The 17,362-nt window shown below is 36.4% G+C and overlaps 1 protein-coding gene across 2 annotated transcripts in view; it reads left to right on the forward strand.

The window, feature by feature from the left end:
• Nucleotides 1–13,557, forward strand: part of LOC143654323 (pancreatic triacylglycerol lipase-like) — a 42,238-nt gene extending 28,681 nt beyond the window's left edge. The window contains exons 9-13 of one of the 2 annotated variants that reach the window (XM_077126131.1): nt 7,233–7,408; nt 8,174–8,303; nt 9,355–9,463; nt 10,001–10,165; nt 13,334–13,557. In XM_077126131.1, coding sequence (XP_076982246.1) covers nt 7,233–7,408; nt 8,174–8,303; nt 9,355–9,463; nt 10,001–10,165; nt 13,334–13,415 — 662 coding nt within the window. In that variant the 3' untranslated portion in view covers nt 13,416–13,557. The remainder of the gene's footprint in view (nt 1–7,232; nt 7,409–8,173; nt 8,304–9,354; nt 9,464–10,000; nt 10,166–13,333) is intronic. The other variant, XM_077126132.1, reaches the window with a different exon arrangement.
• The last annotated feature ends 3,805 nt before the right edge of the window (nt 13,558–17,362 follow it).

Genomic DNA, 17,362 nt, shown 5'->3' on the forward strand with positions numbered 1-17,362 from the left:
GATGACTAACAATGTGATTGCTCGATCATATGGCAATATAGCTTCCCAAGGAACTGCCAAACTGCCTTCCAGAGCAGTTGTACCATTTTATATTCCCACCAACGGTGGCTAAGTGTGCTTCTTTCTCCACATCCTCTCCAGAATTTTTTGTTTTCTGTTTTTTGTTTTTTTTTTTATAATGGCCATTCTAGTGGTTGTGAGATGATATTTCATTGTGTTTTTTATTTACATTTCTCAAATAATCAATGAACTTGAGCATTTTTTCATATGCCTTTTAACCATATTTATTTCCTCTTCTGAAAAGTGTTCATGTCTTTTCCCATTTTTTAATTGGGTTATTTGTCTTTTTGATGTTGAGTTGAAGAATCACTTTATATATTCTAGATATTAAACCCTTATCTGATTTATAGTTTCCACATATTGTCTCCCATTGTGTAGGCTGCCTTTTTACTTTCCTGACAAAATTCTTTGATGCACGAAAGTGTTTGATTTTGAGGAGATTCCATTTATCTATTTCTGTTTTCATTTCTCCTGATTTGGGTATAAGGTCTAGAAACCCATGTCTTATTAAAAGATTTATAAGATATCTCAGTACATTTTCTTCTAACAGTTTTATGGTCTTAACTCTAATGATCCATTTTAAGTTAATTTTTGTGTAGGCTGTGAGATATGGATCCTCTTTCATTCCTTTCAATATGAATATCCAGTTCTCCAAACACCATTTATTGAAGAGGCTGCTCTCTCCCAGATTGGTTGGCTTGACTGCCTTATCAAAGATCATAGGTGACAGGATCTATTTCTGAATACTCTCAATTTGATTCCATTTGTCAGTAAATTTATCTTTACGCTAGTACCATGCTGTTTTGACCACTGTAACTTTATATCTTTATAGTCAGATAACAGGAGACCTCTCACTTCATTTTTCTGTATCAAGATATTTTTAGCTGTTCAGGGCACGCTGCACTTTCAGATAAATTTGGTTATTGTTTTTTTTTTCTGGAAAGTAATTGTTGGGATTTTAATTGGTATTGTGTTGAATCTATAAATCAATTTGGGTAGAATTGATATCTTAACTATATTTAGTCTTCCAATCCATGAACACAGTATGCTCTTCCATTTATTTAGGTCTTCCATGATTTCTTTTAGCAATTTCTTATAGTTTTCTGTGTATAGATCTTTTGCACCCTTAGTTTATTCCTAAATATTTTATTCCTTTTGTTTGCTATTGTAATGGAACTTTTTCTTTGATTTCCTCCTCAGATTGTTCATCACTAGTGTATGGAAACTGTACTGATTTGGAGGTGTTACTCTTGTACTCTGCCAGTTTACTGTTTTATTAGCTCTAGTAGCTTTGCTGTAGATTTTTCACGATATTCAAAATATAGTATCATATCATCTGCAGACAGTAAGAGTTTTACTTCTTCCTTTCCAATATGAATCTTTTTATTTCTTTTTCTTATCTAATTGTTCTGAATAGAACTTCCGGTACATTGTTGAACCACAATGGTGACAGTGCTCATCCTTGTCTTGTTCTTGATCATAGAGGGAAAGTTTCAGTCTTTCCCCATTGAGGATGATGTTAGCTATGGGCTTTTCATATACTCCCTTTATCATGTTGAGGAAGTTCACTTCTATTCGTATCCTATGAAGTGTTTTCCTCAAGAGAAATGTTAAATTTTATCAAATGCCTTTTCTGCATCAATCGAGATTATCACATGAATTTTCCACTTTGACTTATAGATATGGTGTATTAAATTAATTGATTTTCTTATGTTGAACCAGCCTTGCATACCTGAAATAAATACCACTTGGTCATGTTGCATAATTCTTTTAATGTGCTGTTGGATTCAATTTACAAGTATTTTGTTGAGGATTTTTGCATGTATATTCATTAAAGAGATTAGTCTGGAATTTTCATTTCTTGTAATATCTTCACCTGGTTTCAGTATTAGGGTGAAGTTGGCTTCATAGAATGTGTTAGATAGCTTTCCCTCTTCTTCAGTTTTTTTGAAGAGTTTGAGCAGGATTGGTACTAGATCTTTCTTGAATGCTTGGTAGAATTCACATGTGAAGTCATCTGGTCCTGGACTTTTCTTTTTTGGGAGCTTCTTGGTGACTGATTCAGTCTCTTTACTTGTGATTGGTTTGTTGAGCTCATCTATCTCTTTTCGAGTCAATGTTGGTTGTTCATGCCTTTCCAGGAAGTTGTCCATTTCATCTATGTTGTCTAGTTTATTAGCATATCATTGCTCATAGTATCCTCTCATCACCCTTATTTCTGTGGGGTCAGTGTTTATGTCCCCTCTTCCGTTTCTGATTTTATTTAGTTGCATCCTCTCACCTTTTTTTTCCAACATAGCTAAGGGTCCATCGTTTTTATTGATTTTCTCGAAGAACCATCTGGTTTTGTTGGTTTTCCGATTGTCTTCATATTCTCAGTTTCATTTGTTTCTGCTCTGATCTTTGTAATTTCTTTCCTTTTATTTGCTTTGGGGTTAGTTTGCTGTTCTTTCTCTAATTCTTCCAAGTGAACAGTTAATTCTTCAATTTTTGCCCTTCCTTCTTTTTTAACAGAGACATTTAAGACAATAAATATCCCTCTCTGCACCATCTTTGCTGCATCCCATAAATTTTGGTATGTTGTGTTTTCATTTTCATTTGCCTCAATATATTTTTACTGATTTCTCTTGTAATATCTCCCTTGACTCTCTGCTTGTTTAACCGTGTGTTGTTTAGCCACCATATATTTGTGAATTTTCTGGCCACTTGCTTGTTATTGATTTCCAACATCATTTCATTGTTTTGTATAATTTAAATATTTTTAAATTTATTGAGACTTGCTTTGTTCCCAGTATATGGTCTATCCTGGAGAATGATCCATGAGCACTTGTGGAAAATGTATATCCTACTGTTGTGGGGTATAATGTTCTGTAAATGTCTATTAAGTTTAGTTCATTTATCATGTTATTCAAAATATCTGTTTCCTTATTGATCTCTGTCTAGATATTCTGTCTATTGATGAGAGTGGGCAATTGAAGTCTCCTCTATTATGGTAGAGGTGACTACTTCTCCCTTCAATGTTGTCAGTGTTTGCCTTATGTATTTTGGAGCGCTCTGGCTTGCTGCATAAATATTTGTGATTGCTATGTTTTCCTGTTGAATTATTCCTTTTATTAATACATAGTGTCCTTCTTTATCTCTTTTAATTATTTTACATCTGAAGTCTAATTTTTTGGATATTAGTATAGCTACCCTGCTCTTTTCTGGTTTTTGTTGGCATGAAATATCTTTTCCCAGCCTTTTGCTTTCAACCTATTTTTGTCCTTGGGTCTAAAATGAGTCTACTGTAGAGAGCAAATAGATGGGTTCTGTTTTTTAATCCATTTTGCCAGTCTATGTCTTTTGATTGGAAATTTTAATACATTAACATTTAATGTCATTAATGTAAAGGCAGTACTTTCTTCTACCATTTTATCTTTTGGATTTTGTATGTCATATCTATTTTTTTCTCTTGTTAGCTTTACTGATCATCTTTATTTCTCTAGATCTATGTCTTCTGCTTTTTCCTATCTGCCTATCTGCCTAATATTTCTTGTAGAGCCATTCTCTTAGTCACAAATTCTCTCAGTGATTGTTTGTCTGAAAACATTTTAATCTCCCCCTCATTTTTGAAGGACAGTTTTGTTGGGTATATAATTCTTACTTGGCAGTTTTTCTCTTTCAGAATCTTAAATATATCATACCACTTCCTTCTCACCTGCCTGGTTTCTGCTGAAAAATCTACACATAGCCTTATCAAGCTTCCCTTGTATGTGATGGATTGCTTTTCTCTTGCAGCTTTCAAAATTTTCTCTTTGCCTTTGACATTTGACAATATGATTAGTAAGTGCCTTGAGAATGTCTATTTGAATCTATTCTGTTTGGGGTATGCTGCACTTCTTGGGCATGTAATTTTATGACTTTCATAAGAGGTGGAAAATATTCAGTGATTATTTCCTCCATTAGTCTTTCTGTCCCCTTTCCCTTCTTTTCTCCTGCTGGGACACCCACAGTACATATATTTGTGTGCTTCATGTGGTTATTCAGTTCTCTCAGACCCTGCTCATATTTTTCCATTCTTTTCCCTATATTTTCTATTGTGTGTTGGATTTCAGATGTCTAGTACTCTAGTTCACTAAACCTTTCTTTTACCTTTTCAAATCTATTATTATCTGTTTCCATTGATTTTTCACCTCTTTTATTATGCCTTTCATTCCCATAAATTCCATAATTTGTTTTTTCAAACTTTCAACTTCTTCTGTATGTTCAGCCAATGTCTTCTTAATATCCCCTCTCAACTCGTTGATTTGATTTTTGATGAGATTTTTAATGTCTGTTCGAACATCCTGAATTAGTTGTTTCAACTCCTATATCTCATTTGAAGTGTCGGTTTGTTCCTTTGACTGGGCCATATCTTCGATTTTCCTAGTATAACTTTTTTTTTTGCTGGAGTCTAGGCATTTGATTTCCCTTAGATTATTCTGGTGGTTGTTTTCACTCTTTTACCTAGGGTTTTCTTTGTTTTTTGACATTCAGTTCAACTTATTCTAGATCTCTAGCATAGGTTCTGTTTAAATAATTAGAATTTTTCAGTTCTTCTTTTTCTGTTTCTTGCTCTGCCTTTTTGGTGCCTTTTTTTTGAGGAGGGTCTTCTCAGATATAATAGATCCCAGTCAGATTTTCCCAGACCAGACACCCCCATGTCTCAGGAGGAGAGGGTAGCCAGTATCAGTTTTCCCTGATGGTGAGACCTAGCTGGTTGTCAGACTTTCCTATGAAGCCTCTAGTTTCTTTGATTTTCCTATCTTGCCAGCTTGTGTCTCTTGTCTGCCCACAGCTCCCCACCATGCTTAAACTCATGAAGTGCTTTTAATTTCAGCAGCCTCTCCCTGCCAGTGTTGTGGTTGAGAAGAGGTGAGGCAGTTGGAGGGCTCTGATTGCTTCTGTTTTCCAGTCCCTGGGTCCTGAATTCCTTGAAGGAGGAATTCAGCTTGAGGTGGCCCCTGTCTCCCTTTTCTTGGAGAAGACATGACCTTTAGGGAATTAACCCCTTTCACCTAGCAAGTTTCTTTGTCTCTCAGACATACCTTATGTGCTGGTTTGAAAGGAGGTATGTCCCCTAGAAAAGCCATGCTTTAATCCTAATCCCATTTTGTAAAGGCAGCCACTTCTTCTAATCCTTATTCAGTATTAAATGCTTGAAACTGTAATTAGATCATCTCCCTGGAGATGTGATTGAATCAAGAGTGGTTGTTAACCTGGATTAGCTGGAGGCATGTCTTCATTCATTTGGGTGGGGCTTGATTAGTTTCTGAAGTCCTATAAAAGAGGAAACATTTTGGAGAAAGAGAGATAATTCAAAGAGAGCAGACCAGAATGACATAGCCATGAGAAGGAGAGTCCACCAGCCAGTGACCTTTGGAGATGAAGAAGGAAAATGCCTCCTGGGGAGCTTCATGAAACAGGAAGCCAGGAGAAGAAGCTAGCAGATGATGCCTTCTTCGCCATGTGCCCTTCCAGATGAGAGAGGAACCCTGACTTTGTTCACCATATGCCTTTCCAGATGAGAGAGAAACTCTGACCGTGTTCACCATGTGCTCTTTCACTTGAGAGAGAAACCCTGAACTTCGTTTGCCATGTGCCCTTCCAGATGAGAGAGAAACTCTGACTGTGTTCGCCACGTGCCCTTTCACTTGAGAGAGAAACCCTGAACTTCATTGGCCTTCTTGAACTAAGGTATCTTTCCCTGGATGCCTTTGGTTGGACGTTTCTATAGACTTGTTTTAATTGTGACATTTTCTCAGCCTTAGAATTGTAAACTAGCAATTTATTAAACTCCCCTTTTTAAGTCATTCTGTTTCTGGTATATTGCATTCTGGCAGCTAACAAGCTAGAACACCTTAGTTCCACCCGTGCCTGTGGCAGCACTGGAGCCTGAGAGTGCTTGCAGTTCTGTCTAATGAATTGTGTAAGAAAGTAAAAAAAAAGAGCCTTTTCAGAGCTAGACACCCTCTTACTGGATTTGCCAATCAAGAGCTTGAGTTGGGATGTGGCTCTAAATATCTTCAGGCTCTATATGCCCCCTTTTCTTGGGGTCCAACCCTTTTCTAGTATTCTGTGTCATCCAACTCAGAAAGCCTCCAGTTTTTTTTTTCCATCAGCCCTACCCAGTCTCTGCTGGGGCAAAAGCTCCTAGTTCCTTTACTGCTTATTTCAGGTCCATCCATGCTGGAGGCCCATCCCCTGCAGCTAAAATTTGCCAATTAATTCCACAACTGGAGTTTCATTAAGCAAACCGCTTGCTAATAGTAATGTCTGTTTCCTTTCCCTTTGAGAAACCAACCTGACATCCTGTGGGGAGAGGGTCACTATTCTCTGCGGCTTGAGGGACTTACAGTTCTGTGTGGGATCTCAGCCATTCCACCTGGTCCAGTCTGGTGTGTGCTGTGTGTCCTGTCACCGATATTCTCCCAGCAGTTGTTCTGTACCGTTCCTGGCTATTTACTAGCTACTCTGGAAAATGAACTAAATTCCATATCTCACTATGCCACCATATTGCCCCACCCTTAAATGTGATCTTAAATATAAAATAGCAATTGTCTGTTGTTTCCTAAAATTGGCTTTTCTTTTCACTATAAATATTATCAAATCAAAATCTGTCACCTAAGCCATTTCATAACTAAAATGCCAATGAACCAGCCAGGGGAAATCATAATTACCAAGGAGATAGAATGTTTTGATTGAGAGATGATATAAATCCTGATTTCACCATTAAATACCTAAATAACTTTGGACAAAATATTCAACTTCTCTAAGGCAGTTTTTTTTTAATTTGTAAGTGTAAATAATTATGATATGACTGCATGGATTTGGTGAGAGGATTTAATGAGAAGACATTAGTTATTTAACCACAGCCTAAAATATTATAATTAGTATTCAACAAATGTTGGCTATTATAGGGGAGTTATATATTTCATTCATACTGAAGCTTGCATATGCAATAAGAATGCATCCTCCCCTTTTTTTTGGTATGACTTTATTATCTTCTTCCCAAGTCCTAAGTAGGTAACATAGTAAGCAACCAGATAAGCTTCGGGTCTCATCCAATTAAAACTTATCCTGATTGATTAATATGAACAGTTCTTGTAGGTGATGTTTACTCACTTTTATAAGGAAAATTCTCCATCTTGCAGATTTCTCAGCCATTGGACCCCTCATCAGCTTCTTCCCAAGGTGGTGGTGGTTAGTGTGTGTGTTCATCAGAAGGGAACCCTTGCAGATCCATGGTGGAAGTTCTTCTGAGCAATATCCTATTGCACTGCTGGCATTTGCAGATGAAGTCTGGGGCTGGTATATTCTTCTTACTTGGGTAATGATCTCTGAGAGCTTTGGTTCAGTCTCACCTTAGCTGGATGCAGATTCCTGTGACTCTGCCAAGTCTATTATCTCCACTGATCTGGAGTACACATTCACTTCTACTGTAGAGTAGTGGAAATTAGAATGTTTGCCCTCTCCACTCTGCTCCTCTCTCTCTTTTTTTCTCACAATTCTTTGAAACAGAAAAAGGGAGCATTGTCATATATCATACCCATCTTCTCCAGATGCCAATTTCCTGGCTAAGCCTGAATGGCCAGCTGGGGCATCGTCTCTTCACCTATGGAAAATTCTGGAATATGAGTCCTTTAGGCCTTGATATGCTAAGAATGAGTTAAAGAAATTGCAAAAAGCCTGATTTTTGGTGCTTTTGACTTCTTAAAGGGATCCTATTTTGCTGTTCATAAGCTGATTATCACCCTCTGTTCATTCTCTTTGAAGTTCTAAAATAAATACTGGCCATCTTGTAGGCAGATGGAAGCCTTAGGCCAACCGAGGCAATTTAGAAAGAGAATACATATAAATATATTCCCATTGTCTGTTTTTTAATATTTTTGTTAGTATTGTGTTATTCCGCAGTGATATTGCTAATTGATTATTGTAAATATACCATTTTCATAATATGCATTTATAACCTTTTTTGAAACACTCTTCAAATGCCCTTTTACTGTGAGAATTGACCTGCAGTATCATGGGGGAAACAATGGTACGTTATTAAGTGAAAGAGCATTCTCATCCCTCATTTGTTTGTTTTCACTAGAATAAATGTTTTTCCTGTACAAATGGAGGCTGCCCGCAGATGGGTCATTATGCTGACAGATTTCCTGGGAAAACTAATGGAGTAGGTCAGAAATTTTATCTAAACACTGGTGATACGAGTAATTTTGCCCGTAAGTTTCTGATTTGCCTTAAGTACTTGATGCTGTGTATCTTGTCATGTCCTTTGAAAATGTGCAATATTACTTCTTTATGTAAAATCTTTAAATTTAAACCCCCTCTTCAAAGTTGAAAACTGCTCAATGTAATTAGGACTGATTTAGGTGGCAAAACAGAGTTTGAGGCCTGAAGTATGAATGATACAAAAATAAACTTCTTATTTGATTTGGGTGCTGATTTCTAAGTCTTCCTCCAGGCCAGCCTCTGTATTCTAACATTTTGCTGTGCAAAATTCTGTTTTCTATAAACAGAAAGAGTAATTCAGGAGTCAGATGACAAAGCTTGTGGGAATGGAAAGGAGTTGGCAGATTCAAGAGATACTTAGGGTTGCATACTCCATGGATGATGGAAATTAGAGGGTGGAGGGGTATGAGGGCTAGGGCACATGTTCTTTTTATTGGCAACAGAGGAAGAAACTATTTGACTGGGAGTCCATGGTGTTAGCATCATTCTAAAAACTAAACACGTGTTATCCTCTCCTCAAATTGGCCCAAACTAGCTCTACATAGCAAAAACTGACAGTTCACTATTGACTAGCACCAAGGAAATGCTCCTTAGGTTCCATAAATTAACACATCACCCATGGCAGTGGAACTCCAAATTAAGGAATATTCAGAAATAACTGTAGACTCTTTAACCAAAAAAAATCACATTACTCTAAAATTTGTTAATCTGTAGAAATGACAAACTAATGAAAACATAATCCTTTAACATAAAGTTCTTATAGCATTCAAGAATAATTGTTAGATTTTTTAAATTGGAAGCTGAACAGATTGGTTTTTAGTCCCTTTGTTTGAAAATATATCTATTGACTGGAAAGATTCTGTCCCTTACAAATGCCAGTATACTGAACGTTTAGATAAAGCAATGTCTTTGATTATTTGCTCAGAAGAATTAACAACACTATATATAAATTATTCAAAATTCTGCAGAAGTGGAATCCAGTTAACCCTTTTTCAGTGTATTTTCCCTACCAACTGATATTTTGCAATTTTTTCCCTGCAGGTTGGAGGTATAAGGTGTCTGTCACACTGTCAGGAGAGGAGGCTACAGGGATGGTGCAGGTTTCTTTGTCTGGAAATAAAGGAAACTCTAAACAGTATGAAATTTTCAAGTAAGTGAAATTTTAATCTAAGTTCCTAAAATGTTGGAATATTTTGCATGTATCATTTATGTTTGTTCATTATAGCTATATAAGTGAGTATAGTACCACCAGATATAGTAAAGAGATTGTTTAACTCCTGTGCTTTAATACATTTCAAAATTCTCTTTCTAAATTTTTCTCTGCTATTTCCTGGGAAAACCTCTGATGTTTACTTTGCTGAAGGATTTATTTTTGATGCCTGGTAAATAATTATGCTGCCCACCAAAACAGCTGGGAAAAAATGATATAATGATGTCATTGTTTTTAAAACTGTGGTGGGGATTGTAACTTAAACATTGTTGGGGTTTTATAAAAATAAGGATGACCAAAATAAAATGAGGCATTGGCAGCAAGTGAATTACTGCTGAATTAGCATGTATGTCTGCATTTATTTAAGATACCAAGATGACAAATATGCTATCAATTATCTTCACTAGGTATGCTTTGTAAAAATACATCTATTTATATATGTTCATGTATATATTTTTTAACTTCTCAACTTCCAAGGGGCTTTCTCCAACCAGGCGATACTCATTCCAATGAGTTTGACTCAGATGTGAATGTCGGGGAGGTGGAGAAAGTTGAATTCATTTGGGATAACGATATAAGCAATTTAATTCTACCCAAAGTGGGAGCACCCCAGATCACAGTGGAAAGAAATGATGGAGAAGTGTAAGTATGTGTGCTGATTGAAATATTGAGTTACATTGGAAATAATATTCCCCTGAAAGTCTACTTTCAGTTAAACCTCTTACAGAGGTAACTAGTACCTTTTTTCTCTTTAGGAGAAAGCATAGAACTTTAGGAAAACAACTCTGATAGATTTGTAGATAATTGTTGTGTTATCTGATACAAATTGAGAGTTAAAATGAGAGTCTGACCTCATGAGCCTAAGAAAAAAGAATTATTTCATTTGATCACTCCGCCTTGTGTTACGCATGTACTTAGCATGTGCTAATGAAAGACCAGCATCTTAACCAAACTTCCTCGTTCACCAAATTGCCGCTTAAGTTTTCAGGAAAACACAACCAATAAAAGGATAGAAATAAGCTGTTGTATATGAGTGGCCCCCTGAATGAAGACAGAAGTCCAGGAAATCAACTCTTGGTTTTAACCAAGACTGGCGTACATGTGAGCCAAAAGATATTTACCATCGTGAACTACCAGAAAGGATGAACTGATAATGATTATAATCATAACAATACCAATATTTGCTTGAGTGTTTTGGGTATTAAGCTAAATCCTAAGGCACACAGCTGTGCTTCTTCTGCCATCATGTCACTTGGTCCCCTTAAATCCCAAAGAAGAGACGTTTGTTTCTGGTAATAACAGAGGCCAGATTTACCTTCCCAACTGAAACAACAAAAAAAAATTATGCAAAATATATGAAACAAAAGTTTTCAAAATAGTGGACGTAGGACATCAAAGGACAGTGATCCTTGAGAGGCAAGAAACACAGAAGGAGAGCCTTACAGGTGCCCAGCTTATTGCCTTCAGAGGGCCTCCAGGATATGGCACAGGGAGGAGCAATGCAAGCATCACGCAATGGGCTCTCTGAGCTGAGGAGACAGCTGAGAGTCCAGAAAGGCCAAGGTGACTAGATTTTACAGGACAAAATACCAGAGAAGGGAGAGCTGCACAGAGGGACAATCTAACAGGTCTGAAAATTCTGAAATATGGAATATTAATAACGTGAGTACTGATCAGTACATAAGTGTTACAAAACTACCCAAGGCCAGTGCAGTAGCTACTCGAAAGGAATAGAAGAGACAGTGCCCAGTGTGGTTGCGAGACTGGGGATAGTACCTTTTTCTGTTAAGCAGACTGGAAAACTCGAACTTCAAGGGACATTGAGCAGACTATTTAGGAATGTCATGCTCAGTGTTGGGAGTAATTAACCAAAATTGAACTACTTCCAAATAAACGTACTGCATCCCAGAACAAAGTTAAAGATTTATAGGAATGCAAAATCATCTAACAGCTAAAAAGGTAAAATTATCAATATCTTTCATTCAGATATTCCCAGATATACAAAGAAGAACAATCTAGCATATAATGAGGAGACTAATCAACTGAAACCCAAGCTAGAACTGACAGATGTTAGAATAGCAAAAAAGGACATTCAAAAAGGTATTATGCCTATATTCCATTAGTTCTCAAGTTCAATAGAAAATGGAAGATATGAAAGGATCCCAACTGAGCTTCTGAAGATGAAAACTTAAATACCTGAGATGAAAAATACACTGAATTCAATTAATATCAAATTAGACATTGTCAAAGAAAGGACTAGTAGACTTGAAGACATAATAAAAATGACCCAAAATGAAATGCAAAGAGAAAAAGAATTTTAAAAGAGAAAAGAACATCAGTGAGCAGCTGGATAACTTTAAGCAGCCTAATATGCTTTTTACTGGAGGCCTCAAAGATGGAAGGACAGAAAAATATATTTGAGGCAATAATGGCCCCCCAAATTTCAACCTGGGTGAAAACTGTGAGCCCCATATATCCAAGAAATAAACACAAGAAACGTGAAGAAAACTGCACTGACACATGTCGAAATCAGATTGCCCAAGAAAGAATTCAAAGGTGATGGTGGAGTTATACAGAGAAGGTAGGGTTCAACAAATGAGTGTGATTGGTGAATCATTACACTGTTATTTCTTTAGTCTCCAGTATCTTAGAGTAGTTAGAAAAAAACCAAAAAAAATCGTGGAACTATAACCCATACCAAGCTTTAAGATTTGTTCTATAACTACTTGTTAAAATGTACTTGGAAATTTATTGCTTTTTGTGTATATGTTATATTTCATGATTAAAAAAATGTTAAACATTTTTTAAAATATCAAATTGCCTGAACCAGAGAGAAAAATCTTAAAAGATGCTAGAGAGAAAAAAAGTCATGCTATATAGAGAAGAACAAAGATTAAAATGACATCAGATTTCTCAACAGAAAATATGAAAGTAGAAGATAGTAGAACCACATCTCTAAGAAAGGGAAGGGGAAAACTGTTAAGGTAGAACTCTATATCCCCCAAAATGTCTTGCAACAACAAAGATGAAATAAAGGCTTTTCAGTCACACAAAAGCTGAAAGAATCATCACCAGCAGATCAGCACTACAGGAAATGGTAAAGGAAGGTTTTAGGTAGAAGGACAATAATGCTGCTTGGAAATGGATCCAGAGAAATTAAGAACACTGGCAATAATTACTCTTTGGCAAATACATAAAATTTTTAAATATTGTTATCCAAGTCTCTTTAAAAGATAATTGTTTAAAAAATAATGACAATATTTGGAGGGTGTTTATAACATAAATATATATAAGATGTGTGACAATAATACCATAAAGGCAGGCGGGAAGAAATTAAAAAATAGTATTGTAAGATTCTAATGCTGTATATGATTGGTGTAGTAGCACTTAGAAAGTAAAAAGCGATGAGTTAAAATATATATTCTTTGAACTCTAAAGCTAATAAAACAAATAACTATAGCAAATAAGCCAACACAGGAGATAAAATGGAATCATAAAACCACTCAATTAATCCAAAATAAGGAATAAAAAGAAGAAAAATGAACAAAGAACTTGGGGGACAAATAGAAAAAAATAACAAACAGGGGACTTAAACTTAACCATGTCAACAATCATAATAAATAAAAATGGCCTAAATACCCAATTAGAAGGCAGAGATTGTCAAATTAGATTCCTACAGTCAATGTCTGGGTCTCAGGCAAAAGGTGTACCCCTTGCTCGCACTAAGGGAAGAGCAGACGATGCCCTCTCACTCAAAACACCAGATATGTGCCATTAAATGTTCATGCTTTCTTTCCTTTCTTTCCCTAGGTTCAACTTCTGTAGTGCAGAAACTGTGCGGGAAAATGTTCTGCTCATCCTCACGTCATGTTGGGAGCCTGCTGACTTGTGACCACTAAATCCTACTGCTCATAAAATCTAGTGGTGAATCAATGTATTCCTTCCCTTTGTCACTAATGTCAGTTATTTCCAATGAAGCTTTTGGATGAAGTAATTTAAATAAAAAATTTTGAGTTAGTCTGAAGAACCACAAATGACTATTGAATTTTGCTATATAATTTGTGGCATTTGAAGTTGGGAGAATAGTTTACATTATTAACATTACTGATGTCACTCTGATCATTTAAGGCATACTTCCAGGTCCAAAATGACTTCCATGGAATTCTTGCCCTTTTGGTGGGCACACATAGAAATTACCAGCTATTGTCACTTTTTCTATCCTCTTTACTCCTAATCAGGGAGATGACATATAAGGAGGCAAGGACTGTGCAGATCTGATGCTTCTCCCCACTCTCAGTTGGTTTCCCCAGACCCCTCCCTTCTCTGCTGCCTCTGATCTTTGTAAAGCCCAAATCTGACAACCTCCCAATGGCCCACAGGGCAAAATCCACATTCCTTAGTGATCTTTGCAAAGTTTCTCTTAATCTGTTTTTTACTTATATCTTCTGCACTCTACGCCCTGGAACTGCCCCCCAAAAAGGGCCTTGCTCAAGATACCACAAGGCCTTTGCATGAACTCTTCTTCTAGGATGTTCTTCCCCCCATCTTTCTGTCTGTTTAACTCCTCCTGGTTCTTAAATGTCTTTGTAGATATCACTTCTCCAGGAAACCTTTTCTCTCCACTACCCATACCCCTTAAGTGTAGATTGGGAGCTATCTCACTACATTCTCCTTATCTCAATATTTATCTCTCCATATTGTGATTACTTGTTTACTTCTCTGTGTATCCCATTTGTAAACTCTTTAAGGGGATTTCATGTTGTCTGTGCCCGGCACATATCTGGCATGTAGTATGAGAACAAATAAATATTTTTTGAATGACTTTCTTACTAACCAAAGAATAAATGAAGCCACTAGGGTCAAGATATTTAAAATTAGGCTGTGTCCAAACAATACTATCCAAACAGAGAAAGGTGCTTTTGTGCTAGATCTTAATGGTGGGTAGGGATTTATTTAGGGTACTTTCACTTGTATGAACCAAAAACCCAACTGAAACTGGCTTAAGCTTTTAGAATTGGAAAGTCCAGAGGTGGGGGAAGTAGGGGCACAATTTCTACAATCTAGCAACTCAGTAATCTCTTTAAGGGCTACTTTCCATGCTATAATATTTATGACGATTGTTTTATACCAAAGCTGGCTCCTCTCCCATTTGAAGGATGGCTGTTTACCACAATTGAAGCTACAGATCTCCTCTTAAGGAAGAGAAAACACACATTCCTTCTCATCTTTCCAAGCAAAACTCCTGTGGTCCCTCTTATTGGCCCGTGGCCAAGGAAATGGAATGTGCTAATTGGCTTGAGTACATCAAGGCTCAACCCTGGATAGGGGATAGTCCAGCATCCCCAAAGTACATGGACCATATAGAGGAGGAAAAAATACCTGAAGGAAAGGGAGGAGTCAAGGATAACTACTGGTTTGGGGCCAGAACAACAGCAAAGATAAAGTTGCTATTGACTGAGATGGAGAATGCTTCGGAAGTAACAGGCTTGAGGAGAAAGGTCAGATGGTCGGTTAGCTTTAGTAATGTGGAATTTTATATGTTCATTGGGCATCCAGTTGGCAAAGTAGGCAATTGGATACAGCATGGAGTTGAGGATAGAGGTCTGGTCTAGACATAAAAACTTTGGAATATCAGTGTATAGATGGCATTTTTTTAAGCCCTACATTTCTCTATAAAGAGACTAATAATGCTTAATACATAGTGAGTGCATAATAAATATTTATAATTATAATTACTGTGGCTCTTTCCTATAGCACTAATACTAGCAATGAATAAAAAATAGTGAAGTTTTTTATAAATAACTTATAATAATAAATAATCAAGTTTTAACTCTTCCCTTGAGGAAAGAGCTCCATGCCACTTGGAAAGGATGGGCTACTTGATAAACAAATGATCCACTTTCAGCACATGACTTTCAAAACAGTTTGTTATTTGCTAGGCTGTATTCCTTTTTACCAAGGTGGTTGTAAAGAGCCAATTGCGTTAAATTTTGTGGTTCAGCCTCTCCTCCAGGAAGAGATTTTAGAAGACAAGTGATGGCCAAATCCATGTTTTTCCCTTTTTCTTTTGTTTATTTTTTTTCCTACCACATGCATAGTGCTTAAAGTGTGCCAAGTACTATTCTAAGTGCTATATATATATGTATATATGTTAAAGTATACATGTATACATATATAAATACATAAATGTTACATATATATGCATCCATAAATACATATTTAAATGTTCTTATATATATATATATATATATATATATATATATATATATATATATATACTAACATTTAATTCAGACAATACACTGTGAGGTAGTTACTTTTATTTTCCCCATTCACAGACGAAGCGACTGAAGCACAAAGAAGTTATACAACTTGACTGAGGCAAGCATGCTGTTAAGTGGTAGGACAAGGTTTCCCAATGACATCTTGGAAGTGAAATTTCCTATTTGTCCATTTCTGTCAGCCAGACTATTCAGCAGACTTGGGGTGGCCTGCTCTAGGACTCTAAGATTCAGCTTTACATAACAGCTGCTGAAGTTCAAAACCCTACAAAGTTATCTCCTCCCCTCGCCAACCCCTCAAACACACACGCACATACACTGACACACATAAACACGTACCCACACACATGGTAAGCCAAGGAGGAGGGGTGGATAAAACAGTGGACTTGTAAAGTGTTAGCAAGTAGAAAATTAACATATTTTGTTTACTATCTACATAGTTATAAATACCCATCTCTTTGAACTCCCAAATCACTGTGACGCTAACAAATAGCACAAAGATAAGCATTTGCAGGAATATTCAGTGCAATTAATAGGGCAAGAAGGATTTGCCTCAGTGGTGCTAGACCATGAGATGATACCAGGTAGCAAGTAAATTACCTGGAACCTCTTGAACAAATCTAATCACACATATGAGAGCTCACTTCTGAAACTATATAGTATTTTCAAAATCCAAATGCTTGGATTTTCTTGACTTAACTGGGAAATACATTTCTGCAGCTAAAACTCCTCTCTGTTCTTCTGCCCACTACCTCCTCCCGCCCATGGTGAAGGCACAGAAATGTTCAATCTTGAGGAGTCCCCATTAATTATTTTTTTCTTTCTTTGCTTTTGCTTTGGGTATAAGTTCTAAGAAGCTACCTCCTCTCACTAGGTTTTGAAGATATTTCCTTAAATATTCTTCTATGAGTTTTATAGTACTGGCTCTTATATTTAGGCCTTTTATCCACTTTGAGTTAATTTATATATAGATTGTGGGGTAGGAGTCCTCTCTCATTCCTTTGGGTATGGATATCCAGTTCTCCCATCCCCATTTATTGAAGAAACTGTCCTGTTCAGTGGCTTTGGGGGCTGTGTTAAATTTTATATATGGTAACAGAATAATTTTTTTTTAATCTATGGAGCTACACTGTATAAAAAGTGAACCTTAAGTTAACCTATGGGATTTAAGTTATTGCACAATTGTAAAAATGTGCTGTCATCAATTGTAACAAATGTTCCACTTCAGTGCAACCTGTGGTACAGTGTTGTAGGAGAATCATGTATTTTATGCCTTGTTCTGTAAACCCACAACTTCTTTAATAATAAAAATTTTTAATGAAAAAAATGGCCATGGATCTAGGCGTCTATGGGTCTATTTTTGAACTCTTAATTCTATTCCATTGACTAACATCCCTGTTTTTTTGCAATACGATGCTGTTTTGGCCACTGCGGCTTTATAATAAACTTTAAAGTCAAAAAGTGTAAGTCATTCCACTTTGTTTTTTTTTCAGCATGCTTTTGGCTATTAATGCCCCTTTTTCTCCTAAATAATTTTTTTTTATGTGGCACCTGCTTG

Source organism: Tamandua tetradactyla, chromosome 13, assembly GCF_023851605.1.
Source record: "Tamandua tetradactyla isolate mTamTet1 chromosome 13, mTamTet1.pri, whole genome shotgun sequence".
NCBI lineage: Eukaryota > Metazoa > Chordata > Mammalia > Pilosa > Myrmecophagidae > Tamandua > Tamandua tetradactyla.